This window comes from Sarcophilus harrisii, chromosome 3 (assembly GCF_902635505.1).
Source record: "Sarcophilus harrisii chromosome 3, mSarHar1.11, whole genome shotgun sequence".
NCBI lineage: Eukaryota > Metazoa > Chordata > Mammalia > Dasyuromorphia > Dasyuridae > Sarcophilus > Sarcophilus harrisii.
The window spans coordinates 487,120,839-487,137,214 of NC_045428.1; the positions used below are offsets into that span (position 1 = coordinate 487,120,839).

General features: G+C 35.5%; 1 protein-coding gene across 1 annotated transcript in view; it reads left to right on the plus strand.

Annotated features, from left to right (window-relative positions):
• The first annotated feature begins 6,487 nt into the window (after positions 1–6,487).
• C3H11orf53 (chromosome 3 C11orf53 homolog) overlaps positions 6,488–16,376 on the plus strand; it is a 57,132-nt gene continuing 47,243 nt past the window's right edge. Inside the window, exons 1-2 of the mRNA XM_012545037.3 lie at positions 6,488–6,493; positions 9,231–9,335. Coding sequence (XP_012400491.3) covers positions 6,488–6,493; positions 9,231–9,335 — 111 coding nt within the window. The remainder of the gene's footprint in view (positions 6,494–9,230; positions 9,336–16,376) is intronic.

A 16,376-nucleotide genomic window follows, 5' to 3' on the forward strand; every position in this document is an offset into this window, starting at 1 on the left:
GGCCTGGTTAGCTTTAATAGAGACCTATCTCTCTCCTTGGTTCTAAGAACTCCCTCTGACTGTCTCCAAATCCAAAGGTTTGTCCTTCAGCCTCCAGCCAGCACAAAGGTGGAAAGGTGGAAAACGGAATGAATCTGACTCCGCCTCTGAGAGTGGGCTTCTGTATCTCCCAGAGTGCTCTGTGGCCCTGAGAGCTTCTTGCTTATATACTGTTCACTCAGTACATGCCAATCTTTATATCACTGGGAAACCATTATTTGTTGTAGGATTAAATCAATTCTAAACTAGATTTAAAAATTGTCTCCTCAATTTCACTTAGTACCTTGTATCAAGTTCTGGCCCATAACATCTCCTTGTAGGATCAGATCAATCATACTGAACCATGCTAAATTAGATAATTATTGTCTCTATCAATTCTAATGACTTAACACTTTCTAAGGATTCCAATAGTAAGGTAATTATAGGGAAGGACTGGAGAGCTGAGGAAGAGAGTCAGAGTCTCTCTGTCTCAGACAGATCTTCAGGGAAGACTTCAGGCTCCAGACTCCAGAGTCCAGGATTCATCTTTGATGAGCCATGAGGAAGCTTGCCTGCCTCCTTCATTTCTCTTAAAGTCCAAGGACTTTGACTGATCCTGATTCTGACTGATCCTGCGGCCCTCCAGAGAGCTAGCCAGACATTATACTATAGATTTTTGTATAGGTAAAGGGCTCTATATTTCACCATTCATGTCAAATTCACACAATCCAGTAGCTGTTGTCTCCTATTTCCCTATACATCCTAAAAATTTGAATCCCCAATAGCAAGTCTGTGAACAAGATATGTCGAGGCTCCATAGCAAGCAAATAACACTATAGTCTGTATTGGGCCTATGAAAAAATGCAAAGGAAGAAATATGGTTTACTTCTTAAAGAAGTATAAAGATGCTTGATTACCTCAAAAAAGTTCATTATACACTCAATCTACAAGCTTTTATAAAGCTCCTGCTCTGTGCCAGGTACTGTGCTAGGTGCTAGGGATACAAAGATAAACTCTAAAATAGTTCATACCCTCAAAGAGTTTATATTCCAAAAAAATAATCATATGTGTGTGTATGTATATATATATATATATGTAAAATCAAGACAAATGCAAAGTAAATACAAAGTAATTCCAGGGAGTATTATCAGCTAAGTAAGGCGTCAGAAAAGTTCTCCTCTAAGAAGTATACTAAGTTTTGAAGGGAGATAGCATTTCTAAGAGGTAGAAATGAGGAAGACATGGATTCCAGGAATGAAGGATATAACCTGCAATGGCAGGAGATCAGAAATGGAATATCACATGTGAATAACTGGGGCTTAAAATAAAAATAGAAGTAACAATCAGCCTGGAAAGGTTGACATGGGTTGAAGGACTTTATATGTGTGACATATGAAAACTTAGACATATTTCCAGGTAATTAATCATTGTATTAATAATACTAGCATATTGTTAATAAAAATGTTATTGGTGCTCTTCAATGCCAAAGACCTCTTATAGAACTCATTCAACCCTTGGAAGAGTGAGTGTTTCTAAAGGGCGACTTAACTCTTATTGGTTAACTGGTTAATAATGCAACTCTCATTGATTAATAAGTGATGAGAAATTTATTATAATGAGAGATGGACTTATGAGGATTTGGAGGACATGCTAAAATGATTCCATCTTGGTCAAAGAGACTTATGTATATCCAGATCTAGGATAATCTAGACAAAAGAGAAAATCTACTTCTAATCAGACCAGTCTAAGTAAACCACAATGGGCCATAATCCATCAATTCACCTAATCTAAAATTTCTTTACATTTTGAATAAATATTGAGTTTTCCATCTCACTATCAACCCTGAACTTCAAAAGCTGCATGCATAATCCACATTGGCTGATTTCTGAATAAGGAATAACAAAAAAGAAAAAACCTTGGTCCTAATTAATGCTTTGTTCTAAAAAAAGATACTCCTTTTAGAAGTTTCTGCTATGAAATGGTATTTTTATAGCTCTGAACTCATCTACCAAATTATAACCAATTAATATTGGTTATTAATATGAGAAATAATCACTTCTCTCACATAACAAATGAGTTTGTATTTAATCCTCAAAAAATTTTGAGTAATGTGACGTGCTCAGATCAATGCTTTAGGAATATTACTTTGGAAGATTTGTGGAGAATGAATTGGAGACTTTAAGCAGGGAGTCTAAATTTGAAGGCAAAGATATCAGGGTTAGGGTTATGATGAGGGCCTTGGGATAATAGTTGTGAGTGACAAGAAGGGAATGGTTTACAAAAACATGCTATTGAGATAAAATGAATAAAACTTAGCAAATCTATTGAAAGGAAAATATTGACTAAGAGGGAAGAATAGAAGATGACCTCCAAGAAGTAAAACACACTAAGAGGCTTTTTTTTTTTAAATTCTTCACACATTCATAGTTAGGTATTCTTTAACTGTCCTCTCTACTTTCTATTCTCATATGCTAGAAGCTAACAGGTGCATATACTTATACCTATGCAAAAAGAAAGGTCTTTTTTTAGGTAAATAATTTATAGAACTCACGCGCCATCTGGTGGCTTAAGCAGAACTAGCAGCTCCCAAAATAAATAATGTCTGAATGAAAGAAGACAGAAAAGGAAATGGTTTCTCAACCCCAAATTCTTTCAGTTCTCTTATTCCTTATAATTATGAATCACCAATGGTACAACAATACTATATGATAAGTCACTAAAGATCAGAAGAAGCAAGTTTCTTCTTCCAAATTGTCTACAAGACTTAAAACATCCTTATCAAGGAATTTAATCTCACAGAGAAGTTATTCTAAATCTGACAATCAGTTCAGAGTTGGCGGCAGAAAAGAAATAGGGGATATAGAAAATATGAAGAAATCACTTTTAAACTTTCTGTGTAGAAATTTCTACCGAACTCTTGGTAAACAAGATATCTGAAATTTCAGAGTGAGCTGGAGAAAGCTCTGGACCCCTTCCCAAGAATCACTCTGTCTATAGTTTCCTAGAAGTCTCTGTTATGTTAGCCATTATGCAAAGGATGTCATGCCCTCATCAAAATATTCTAAGGGGTGACTCCAACTTAGGATTCACCTTACCAAAATTAATTATATGCTTCATTCCATTTTTCCCTTACACTAAGTCATGTTGAGAATGCAATTTGCCCGTTTTAAGTTTTGTTTTCCTTACATCTCATTTCATCCCTAACTTTCCTTCATGGTTTTCTACTGATTTCTTCTATGGTAAAAGAAGCATTCACTGCTTTAGGCCTCTCAAAGATGGAAATTAAGAGGAGGAGGGGATAATTGTGATCTAAATTTATGTTAAGTGTATCCCTATGCAGAAACTACACTTAGATATAGGCTTAGAAGTGTGATCTCTCTTCTGGAGGAAAATGGCTATAACAGCAGTTCCCAAAAGTGTAGTCCAGAGATCCCTAGGAGGCCCTGAGATCCTTTCTGGTGGTCCATGAAGTCAAAACTATTTTCATACTAGTTTTAAAACATTTTAATTTCTAATATGTTATCAACAGAGATATCGCATATAAACAAAAGATTTTGTCCAGGGGGGTAAAGTGGGGATAGGTAGGAGGGCCCTTTAAGACTGATTTTCTGAGACCAATCTGTTTTGAATACAGTTGACCTACAAGGTACATCAGAAAGAGCTCAGGTCAACTTTGGATATCAGAATATATAGCATATTTGCTATATGACAAGACATTGTGCTAGACAATGTAGAAGATACAAATAGATATATATATGATGTTCCAAAAATCTAATGCAATTTTAAGCCACTAAAGCTTAGTAAGGCTAATCATTTAAGCTTTAACAGTTTAAAACTATACTAAAATGTTGAGGATACCTTGTATAATAAAGCATATTATCTCCCTAGGCATGTTTCCCTGCATATAAAAAATGGGAGCTTGTCAACATTTCAAAATTCCCTTCCAACTATGAGTCTAAAAAATTTACAACATATATGTAGAGCAAAAACATAAAGGACCAAATCACAACACAAAACAATAAATGAGTTCTGGCAAATGAATAGCATAGGTAATAAATTCTACATGTTAATGGAAAGGAAGATCACTTTGAACTGGAATACTCAAGGATTGTCAGCTGTCAGATTTAAGAAAGAGAAGAAAGGAGGAAGGGAGGGGAGGAGGAAGAAAACAAGAATTTAAGTTCCTATGTATCAGAAACTATCTGCTTTTCAAATATTCTCTCATTTGATACAACTCTGAAAGGTAGGTGCTGTTATTCTCATTTTACAGTCAAGGAAATTGATGAAGACAAAGATTAAGTGATATGCTCATAGTCACATAGTTAATGTCTTAAATCTAAATTTGATTTCAGGTCTTCTGACCTCAAACTCAGTATACTATCCATCATACATCTAACTATCTTTGAAAAGTGACTACATAATTTCTAAGGTCTCTTCCTATTCTTAATCACACATATCATGTCTTTATCCTTTCTCCATTTTTACTCTAGTTATAGAGGTCAGAAGCAGGTTGTTCCTCAAGCAGAATTATCCAGTCACCTGAATATCCAATCACTACTTATATCTGATCACTCACATTCCCTCAGCAACTGTCTATTCTTCGAGGAAATGGAGATAAGCTCAGAAAACTTACTGACATTTACTTCCTTAAGCTTCAAGCCCAAAGGCCTCAATATTGTCTTAAAGGTCTCAGATTTGGGAACAGAGTTCCATATACATACCTCTTGTTGCAAAAGTCTCTTTCACCTTTATATGAATAGAAAAGCACTCATAACATTGTCTTTTCTAGAGAAAATAATAAAACATATCCCTGAAGATATATCTTTAATAATGATGCCATAATTCAATTTTTTAAAACAAAACAAAATGCACAAAAGTTCAGAAGGGAGCACAAATAGGACAATTTTGAAAATATGTAAAATGTATATTCTTTTCCCAAAATTCAAGCCATGTGAAATGAATTCATAATTTCACATGGAATCTTTTGTGTTATGCTGTGTAGAAATCTTTTTGTTCAGAGGGAAAAAAAACTTTTTAGCAAAATTTATTCCTGCCCCTTAAAGAAACTACCAGGGGCCTGTCTCATCAAACCTCTATCACCATAGCACTGGGTCACTCATTCTTATAAAGTAATCAATAAACCATTAAATATTTATTAAATGCCTGTGTGTGAGGTTACATAATAGCTAGAATTTATACTGGGCTTTACAAGAACTACCTCTTCTGATCCTCACAAACCACCCTGAGTAGGAGGGGCTACATTTTACAGACAAGAAAACTGAGGCAGGCAAGGGGTTGACTTGCAAAGCTTACTTTAATACTGGAGGTAAAATAATTTCTGTAGTAACTCTCTGTGATAGGTAGCACTATCTGCCCCCATTTTCAGGTAAGTTAACTACCTCGGAAAAATTGTGTCTTAGAGAGACGGAAATAAAACTGGAAGTGATATCAGAAATCATCTTATTCAAACTTCGCATTTCAAACAAGGAATTAAGAGACCAAGAGAGGGATTCTTATTCAGCTCTAACTCCAGTTCTTTCCTTTCTCTGCTTGTTCCTATTACCGCACGCCACAAATTGCTACGGGCCACATATAATCACATCTCCTTGGGTGGCGTGGTTGGGGGAGGGGAGGAGGAAAGGGAAGGTCCATTTAGACCCCGGCGTCTCAACGAGCCGACGCCCCCTAGTGGTTGGAAGCCCAGCTCAGTGGTTAGTTAGTCCCTGCTCTGGCAGCTGACCCACTTTAAGAAACGCGGCTCGTATGTAAATTAGCAAAGCTGAGGGACCCTCCCTCCCCCCCTCCGGGGTTTGGGGCTCATCGACCGCTGCATTCATTAACCTGCTCCAGGGCACCAATGGGCCCTTCCTGAGCTAGCGGCCAAGGAGGCGGCCAGAGCTGCATTCAAGTGCCGCCGTTCCTGCTCCCCGCGGGCTGGGCCCCCAGCAGCTCCCCAACAAAGTGGAGAGGGACGCTGCTTCCCGAGCTAGGCCCAAACCCGAGGGCTCCGGACCACTAAGGCGGCCGAAAGCGAAGCCGACTTCTGCGGACTGTGACCCACAGATTGCCAGGACTTCCGTCAACACGCGCCGGAAGAATTCCATAAGAAGCTTCCGGTTGCGCTTTCCCTGTCAGCCCGCCTTCCGGCGATAGATGGATGCGCGATTACGTCATCGGTCATTTGTCCTTACCACCCCCCAACCCAATTTAAAAGCAAATCCTCCTCCTCCTTCCAGTCCTGTGTTCCCAAATTGTTCCCCTCCAATTTGTCGTGTCTAAAATAGGAATGTGACTGTGTGGGCAGCGCCCCCAGCTAAGATTCCCCTGGGAGCTAAAAGGAGGGCGAGATTGAGCAGAGATTGTTACAAGTTGAGCATTAGGAAGAAAGGTTCCGGGTCATTAATTTCTTCCAATCTTCTGGTGATATGCAAATCATAAAGCACTAGGCGCATGTAAATTATTAATGATAATGGCGGTACAGCAGAAATTGAGCTAGATTTGGAATCTGAGGAGCTGGAATGGAATGCTGGCTTCATCCTTTACTGTTTGTGCAACTTTGTAACAAGTCATTGAAATTCTTTGCACTTCAGTTTCCTCCTCAGCTACTCATAGGGGGTAGAATGCCGGGACCGTAGTCTGGCAGATCTGAATTCAAATATGACTAAAGATATCAAATAGCTGTGTGACCCTGCGCAAGCATTTAAAAACCCTTTTTGCTTCGATTTCCTAATCTATAAAATGAGCCGGATTAGGAAATGGCAAACCAATCCATTATCTTTGCCAAGAAACGAGAGCCGCGAAGAGTCTTTCACTACTGAAACAACTCAACAAAATTATTCATCTGTGAAATGAGATAGTTGGAAAAGTTAGCCTCTAAGATCCCTGATAATGATAATGCTATGATTCTATGATGCTGATTTATATGGTACAGTAATAATGATGGATTCGACTACTCTTTCAAGAAAACTAGGATGAGTTAGGAAATCCAGGGAAAATGTAAGAGCATTAAGAAATGACGGTTTAATTGATTTGGAAAAGAAAAATTCAATGAAAATATACTTCCTGGTCTCTAGGTTCAAATTAAGCCATCCAGAAAATATCCCTCTCGTTTCTAATTTCTTTTTGTACTGTCCTCCCCCATTAAACTGTAAATTCCTTAAGATCAGAAATAGCCTTGCTAGCTTGTATTTGTATCCCCAGAATATAGCATAGTAACTAGAAGATAGATTAGCACTTAATAAATGCTCTATTTATATTCTTCCAGAACAGTCACAATTTCTTTTTCATTTTCTTTTCTCTTTCTGCTTCTAAAGAGAAAAAAGCAAATCCTAGAGATCTAAGCACCTATACAAAGACAAGTAGGTAGGGTCCTTGTCTGAACAAGTATGCACACAGTTAAATACCTAACCTTCTAAGAAAAAAAGATCAAAAGCTAAATAAAAGGAGACTGTGCACATACCAAAGAGCTTAAAGCAATGAAATTCAGAACAAGATTCTTGTATAGTGTACCTGGAGATTTACCTTGAGTATTTTACTTAGTTCTGGGAACTAGAAGATGGTTGAGATGGAACAAAAGGTTGATGATTAGGGGGCAGAAAAAAAAAGGTATTAAGTCATTCATTTCTTCTAGTCTTCCAGAATCTCAGAGTTCTGAATCCCTATAGCCATCTAGTTTAACCAATATCTAAGGAAGAATTTCTTCTATGTTTTCAACTAATGGTCCTCCAAGTCATTTCTGGAAGACTTCCATAGAGAGATTTCCCATTCTACTTTCATATAGTTATTTAATGGCTAAGAAAGGTTTTCTTTACATCAAGTCTGTATTTGTTTCTTTTTAAGCTTCCACAGATTGTTCCAAGCCTGGTCCCGTGGGCCAAGCAAAATAGGTCTAATTCTTTTCCATGTGGCAACCTCCAAATATTTGAAGACAGTCATTCTGTTCCTCCTAAATTTTCCCTCCTCCAAACTAAATAAACCCTGTTCTTTCAACTTATCTTTGAATGATAAGAATTCAAGGCCCTTTAACATTCTCCTGGCCTTCCTCTGCACATAAGCCAAGTCACTGATAAAAATATTAAAGAACACCCTAGAGCATTCAACTAGACAGCTCCTTTCACTTTGCTAAAATCTAGCAAAAATTATATCTATAGCATTTCTCTTACCTATCAGGTTAGTAATGCTGGTGAGGAGGGTGAGAACAGAAGTGATATGCTTTAAACGTGACCCTTTTTTGATGAAATTACCTTGGTTTTTTGTTATCACCTCTTTCTTTTTTGATGTTTTAATATTACATTTTAGAATTTTTTTCTGCAATTGAAATCAAATCCACTAACCTATAGTGTTTAGATTCTATCTTCTTCCCTTAAAAAAAATTGGGAAATCATTTCCCCTTCTCTAATCTTCTGGTGCTTCTCTTGTACTCCTTGATCAATGGAAGATCAGTCATAATGACTCAATTATTATCTGCCAATTCTTTCAGTGCCCTGGAATATAGTTCATCTGGGCCTGATGAATTACAACTAGATACTTTCTTAAAACATAGGATGCCTTCTAGACTCTTTAGAGCTGACTTTTCCGCTAACATAAATTCAGAAATGAAGTGGTCACTTCCTTTCAAGAAGAAGCTCTCTGTTTTTTTGTTTGTTTTATAATAATTCCTGGTTTGTTAATGCTTTATTGTTTTAATAAAAAAATATTTCTGGAAATAACATAATTAATTGCAATCCTATTCTATTTGGTCATTAACTTAATCATCCATACCTCATCTATACCCACAAGAAATCTTGTTTTTAGATTTTATTTGAAGTACCTATGCACATAGTGACAGCTAAACTAAAATGTAATTTACACCTAGAATGAAATAGACCTCTTTACCCTTTTTCATTTTGCAAAACCAAACCTTGGTGGTGATAGTAAATGTCATGTCACACAGATCTGAGGGTTTTTTTGGTACAAGAAGTTATGGAATTTTGGGGTTTTTTAATGAACTGTTAATGATTTTTGTGTCTAAATGAAACCATTCTTTGCTCTGTGAAACATCGTCTTACAGAGGAAAATATGCCTCTGACTGTAATCTATACTGAGGATGCAAATTGTAGAGAAACATACCAAAAGATTTGCATTTAATCAAATCTAAAACAAGTCACATCAGAAGAATCAAGACCTTGTCAAAAAGTTTTTTCCATTGGGATCAGTCTGGAATTTGCCTTTAGTTTGAGGACTCTTCATTGCCCACTAACGAGTGCATGCAGGTCATTCAGGAATCTTGCATTACTGCTAAGAAAGAAAATCATCAGCATCACCCAAAATGGAAAGTGGTAAGTAAAATTCATTATTAAAAAAGAAACTTTTAAAATGTTTATACCTTTTGGCCACTATATACATACAATGTAGAATAAAGAAAAAGAGGAAATACGGTGATTTCTGTCATCTAAAAAGAATAGCCATTTAGACAACTTTGTAATATTACAATTTTAGTAGCATTCTATGACTATCTGTAAAAATGACTTTCTCTAAATACAATTAGGTATTTATTTAGTCTAAAATAGAAATTTACCAGAATGATTTTCTTTTGTGACATAAGATTGAACTTTTAATATTTTTTGAGAATAGTAAAATTTAAGTGATGGGATTGAAAATTAGCTTACTTCAAGTTTACCCTTGAGTAAGACCATATTTAGTCCATATTTATGAGAAACTACTAGATAAGAAAATATCTCATTTGAGATTAGAACTGAAAAAAAAAAATCCTACATTATTCTCCATTCTATGAATTCAAAGCCTATGGATGTATTCAAGTTTACTTAGAGGGAATTTCAATTCATATATTAGATTCATCTCAGAATAAAACCTAATCCAACTTAACTGAATGATTGTTCAATGATTGTTAATTGACTAATTTTCATTCTATAATAAACACCAGTATATATGATACTTCTAACAGAAACTGAGGTTTATGTTTTTTGTACTATTGTAGTCCCTAGTACAGTGCTAGACTCCCAATAGAAATTCAATTCTTATTTGTTGATTCATATCCCTCATATAATTTGAAAAAAGTATTAATAATGATGATGATGATGATTATAACAGTAATAAAAGAAGGGGAAAAAAAGGCTTGTATAATGCGGCTGGGAAACAACGTTGTGGATAGAACCCTGAGTGTAGAACCAGGAAGACTTGAGTTCATATGTAGCCTCAGAAATTTACTAGAGATGTAACCCCAGGGATGTCACATAAACTCTGACTCAGTTTCCTCATCTGTAAAATAAAAAATAGCACCCTACTTCCCAGGATTATTATGAGGCTCAAATGAGATAATATTTGTAAAGCACTTAGCTTAGTGTCTGGCATATAGTAAGTGCTTAATAAATACTAGTTCCTTTCTTTGTCTTCCCATAAAATACATTATATTTATATTTATACATTATATATATAAATTATATATATATAATTTCATATTTCATTTGAGTGTTATAAAAATATCTAAGGCAAATACTGTAGACATTATTAGTCCCATTTTATATATAAGGAAGATGAATCCCAGAGAAGCTAAGGCACTTGCCCATGGTCACAGTTCGCAAATGTCAGAATTCACATCTTCCTGATTCCAAGTTAGCCTGAATACTCAGGGCCAGGTGTTGAACAGAAGCCCTATTCTTCCATTTGCAGTTTGAATTTAGGACTACATTCTTAGCCTGGCTCTAAAAAGCTAAGAATGGAAAACTTGTAGGAAATGTTCTAAATTACACTGAGCAATCCATCAATCAATGTTGTTCTGACTTATTTTAAACAAAAGCACTTACACATTGAGAAGGATTAAATACAGAAAAACTTGATCTAATTATCTAATTGTATCTTTTGTTTTCTCTTGCAATTCAAAATACAAACATGTTCCTTTTTAAGGTGTTTAGAAATTAGAATTGTACTACCTTACTGCTTTGAAGAAGCAACTTCTTAGAGAAATTGTACACAGAGGCAATAGCCATAAAATTTAGCACAGAGATGAAAGTTGTAACATTCAAGAGGCTTCTGACAATGTCTTTTAAATAAAAAAGGGAGAAACAATTTAATTTTCACCAACTATATGAAAAGTCTATAGCTTTTAAAATCTAAACTTGCTTTTTCGGTACTTTTTGTTTATTTTTAAAATTAAATCATTAAGAATGTATGAATCTAATTTTGATTACCTATAGTATTTGATAGGATTTCCAACAACAGTGTACTAAAGAGAAAGGTCAGTTCATGCATTATGGGCCATATTTTATGTGATAGTAAAGATGTTTCAGAAAAGAAAACATAGATTCATCATAGGTTATTTGTCAAACACATGTCATCACAATATTATAAAGAACAAAACTCAATGTTAAAGGATCATTTTATTCTTCTTAATAAATTTGCTTGTGCTTTCTGTCCGGAAACATGTCTTTGTTTTCTCAACAACTGATCTGAATGTAAGCATGTATCTCGAATATTTGAATAAAAACTCTTAAGCTCACCCCTGATCTCTGCAGGTGTGGGTTCTTTAAATAGACATAATGCCCAAACAAAATGTGCCCCATTCAAAAGTAATATCTCTGCCATAATTCAAAAATTATCAAAATGCATAATACTCTCTCTTCATTCCCCCTCAGAAAAAGACTAAGGAGCTTTAGAAGTCAGGGGAATGTTCTGACAGGAATGTCCCATCAAAGTTACAAATAACCCTTTAGCTGTCAAATCCTGTGGCCTTTCCTCAGTCCATATTCTCCTTGACCTCTCTGTAGCCTTTGACATTATCAATCACTCCCTCCTCTTTGTTACTCTATTCTCTCTAAGTTGTCAGCATCTCTCTCGTTTTCCCCCTATCTATCTGATCAATTCTTCTCTGTATCTTTTGCTGGATCTCCTTTCAGATCACACTCTTTAACTATAGTATAGGTGTTCCTTAGGTTTCTATCCTAAGCTCTCTTCTCCTCTCTCTCTATACTGTTTAACTTTGTGATCTTAATAGCTGCCATGGATTTAATTACCATCTCTATATTGATGACTCTCAAACCTATTTTTCCTATCCCATCCTCTCTGCTGACTTCTCCCATCTGCAACTACTTTTCAGTCATCTCAAACTATATGTCCAAATAGTCATTTTTAACTCAATATGTCCAAAACAGAATACATTTTTCGTCCTAAACCCCATTCCTGCCCTACCTATAGAGGGCAGACTGTAAAGGGCAATACTATCCTCCTAGTTCCTCATGCTCTCAATTAGGGAGTCTTCCTGGATTCTTCTCTCTTTCATACACTCCAGCCTCCTCTCACTCATCTCATCGCATATCCAAGCCATTGTTGATTTCACCGCTGCAATATTTCCCAAATACATACCTTCTTCTCTCCTCTGACACTACTACCTAGATATAATAAGCCTTCCAGATTTCACGTTTGCTGTTGGGTCTGCCTGCTTCAATATTCTCACCACTCCCATCCATCCTCCATTCAGCCAACAAAGTGACTTTTCTAAAGCTCAAGTCTAATCTTGTCATTACTCTCTATTCAATAAACTCCAATGGCTTTCTTTTGCCTCCTGGAGCAAATGGAAAATGCTGTTTGGCATTCAGTGTCCCTCATGACCCTTGCCCTCTCTTACTTTTCAGTCTTCTTATACCTAACTCCTCAAGATGTAATCTTCAATTCACCTTCTTGCAGTTTCATGAAGAAGACACTCAATCTCTCAACTTTAGGTATTTTTTTCCTGGCCATTCTCCAAGCCTGGAATGCTTTCCTTTCTCCTCTCCAACTGCTGACCTCCCTGGCTTTCTTTAAGCCTAATTAAAATCCACCTTCTACAGGAACCTTTCCTTAACTCTTCTTTATTCCAATACCTTTCTTCTTTTAATCATTCCCTATTTATCCTATATAAGCTCACTTTGTATATATTTGTTTTCTTATGGTTTATCTCACTAGATCGTAAATTCCATGAGGGCAGGAACTGTCTTTTGCCTTTTTTTTTTTGTATCCCCGGGATTCAGCATAGTACCTAGTACATAATAGATGTTTAATAAATGTTAAATAATTGGTTGGTCAACCCCTAAGAACAATTTGGACTACATTTCATTGTTGAGTCACTACCTTAATTTATCTTGTGTAACTATTGTAAGTATACTTAGTACATTTTCTTAATATTCACTTAATATTTTACTTCTTCACTAGTTCACCACCCTATTCTTGTTTCTCATCAACTATTCTTTCCTTAGTTCTTTATGATTAGGTTTCTGTCTCCAGTATTCTACAAAGTTATTCCTTTATCTGTTTCTTGTTAAATTAAAGGAATTTCTCCTCTGACTTCATTTTCCTTGAGTTTCCAGTCATTTGACACCCTATTTCCCAAAATTCCCTTCTTACTTGACCTCTATATCATTCTGGTCTCATCTAACTATTTTTCTTCCATATTCTTTAGCAACACTTTTCTTCCTCTAGATTATCTTGTTCAGTGAATTCCCTCCTTGGACTTTAGTTCTTCTGCTTCCTTGGAAAACCCATCTAAACTCATAGTTTCACTTATTGCCTCAAGCAGAACATTTCCTCAAATCTATATTTTTAGCTGTCACATCTCACTCAAGATCTAGTTCTGACTATGGGGCATTTATATTGAAAGGGATATGATATTCTCAGGAAGGAGACTTATTTCAATTAAAATGAGGAAGTGGAAAAATGTTTGAAAAAATCAAGAATTTAATGAAATTCTTTAGTAATATAGGAATGATTTGAGGAAGGTACAAATAGAATGCCTAATGAAATGGACAAATCAGATGGAAATGACCCTTGAAGGATTGAGGTCAATTAGAGAAGGGATGAGGATACTGTGAGCACTATTTACATCTAAAATATAGAGACTAGATTACAAGGATTGGAGATCTTAATTATCACTGAGATATTGGGTGGGTGAAACCTAATGTTGGAATATGGCTTTGGAAAGATATATCTTATATAAAAGCAAGAGGATAAGGAGGTATTCTCATGTGAAAAAATCCAGGAATTAGACATAGGAAATATGGCAGAGAGAATTTGAGTAAAGGTAAAAGAAACAGAAATTAAAAGAATATTGTCACTGGAGCATACAATAGATTGCCTGGACATAATGAGATAAATTCAGGTTATATTAGATCCATGCAGAGAGGCACACTATATGTGACATAGGATTTCAATTATCCAGGGATCTCTTGGAGGCCTCCCAGAGTTCTGTCAAAACAAGAACAGTTAAGATTATTGCTTGCCAAAATCTGTCTCCCTATGATAAATTCATATGTTCATAAGTTCATATGAATTCATAAATATAAAATAATAAATCTATCCTTCAAAGAGGTAGAGAAAACATGAGAGAAACTTAATTCCCAGTCACAAGTAAGAACTGGTCACAGCATGAAAGATGATAGGAACTTTGAGGTAGAAAGAGCATTGCATACTAATGGTTGTAATAAGGTAAAGAGAGATGAAAATAATCCAACATGCATCCTTTATTTCTGGTAAGAAGATTTCAAAAAATTCAGAAATGAGTAAGTAAAAAATTAAAGTGCTAAGGGGAAAATTAGCTCAGAAAAAACATGGAAAGCTTTCATCAATATGGTAAAGTAGATAGAGAATTGAGGGAAAATAGATAGTAGAGTGAGGAAAGAGTCAGTAGAGAGTCAGGAAAACCTGAGATCAAATCCAGACTCAGTCATTTACTAACTATGTGGTCCTGGGAAAATCACTTAATTTTTATTTGCCTCTTCTGTAAAATGGGGATAATAATAGCACCTACCTCCCAGCTGTATTGTGAGAATAGAACAGTGATTGATATAAATATAAAATATATATGGAGAGAGAGAGAGAGAGAAAGGAGAAAAAGAGGAGAGAGAGAAAGAGAGGAGGGGGAGAGAGAGAGAGAGAGAATAGAGAGAGAGAACAGAGAAAAAAGGAAGAGACAGAGAGAAAGGAGAGACAGACAAAGATAGAGAGAGAAGAGAGGAGAGACAGATAGAGAGAGAGAAAGAGAGAGAAGAAAGGAGAGACAGACAGAAAGAGAGAGAAAGAGAATAGAGAGAGAGAAAAGAGGAGAGAGAGAGAGAGAGAACAGAGAAAGAGGGGAGAGCGAGAACAGAGAAAGAAGGGAGAGAGAGAAAAGAGAGAACAGGGGAAGAGAGAACAGAAAAAGAGAGAGAAAGAGAAGAGAAAGAACAGAGAAAGAGAGAGAGGAGAGAAAGAACAGAGAAAGAGAGAAAGAGAAGAGAGAGAGATTTATATATGGATATAGATTGCTATATAAATACTAACTATTATAATTATTATTGTTTGACTTGAAAAAAAAATGTAGATAGCATACTCAACAAATTCACATATCTCAAAAATAAGAGGAATATCTAGCATGGTAGATTTTGAATTCAGGATCAAAAAAGATCTCATTAGGCTACAATTTTGGTCTTCATGATTTTCACTTTTATCCATTTTTGCCTGCATTGTTTTTGTAATGGATTCAGTTAAATTTATAGTCAAATTTTTATCATTATTTAGGTAATATCATTAATAAGTAATAATATTGATATCTCATCTATATAGTATTTTACAGTTTAGAAAATTCTTTAGGATGGTTCCTTGAGATATGTAATATGGTTATTACTTCCATTTTACAAATAAATTCATTGTTTTTTATTAATTTAAAGGATTATCTATACCTCATTAGAGGATGACTGGGTGTGGTCACTTTAATACCTTGTTGTTAGCCCCTTTACCATAATTAAATCCTGAGTCACATAGCTAGGAAATATCTGAGGCTGGATTTGAACTTAAGTTCTCCTATCTCCAAATCCAGCATTCCACCTATCCCCTAAACTATCTAGCTATGTTTGTATGATTTTGTCAATAATGTATGTTAAATATAGAGTAAGAAAATACTGTGTCATCATCAGAGCATTTATCATTGATATCATTTTTCAGAAATGGTTTGTAGTCATCTATCTACACTAGCTTACCAGGATTACCTTGTGACTAAAAGTATACATTTATTTACAAAATGGCCATTAGCAATTATAGATAAAATCTATGACTAGGATGGGAGTAAAGCTAGAGAGTTTGCAAAAGTCTTGAGTCCATAATACTGGTCTCATCAGCATACTTTTTAACAACTTGACCTAATTACCTAAAATAGTGCCAAGAAAACATTTCTGTCATTAAACTCTCTTGTGGACTACATGGTTCAGAATATGTAAAATGGAATGATCATAATTAGAATATCTAACTATTTTGGACTTCATTTTATTTATAAATCACTATATCTTGAGCCACTGGCCTTTTTTTAGAAGGAATTAGAAGACCTAGGTACAAGTCCCAGTTGCACCACTTGCACCACT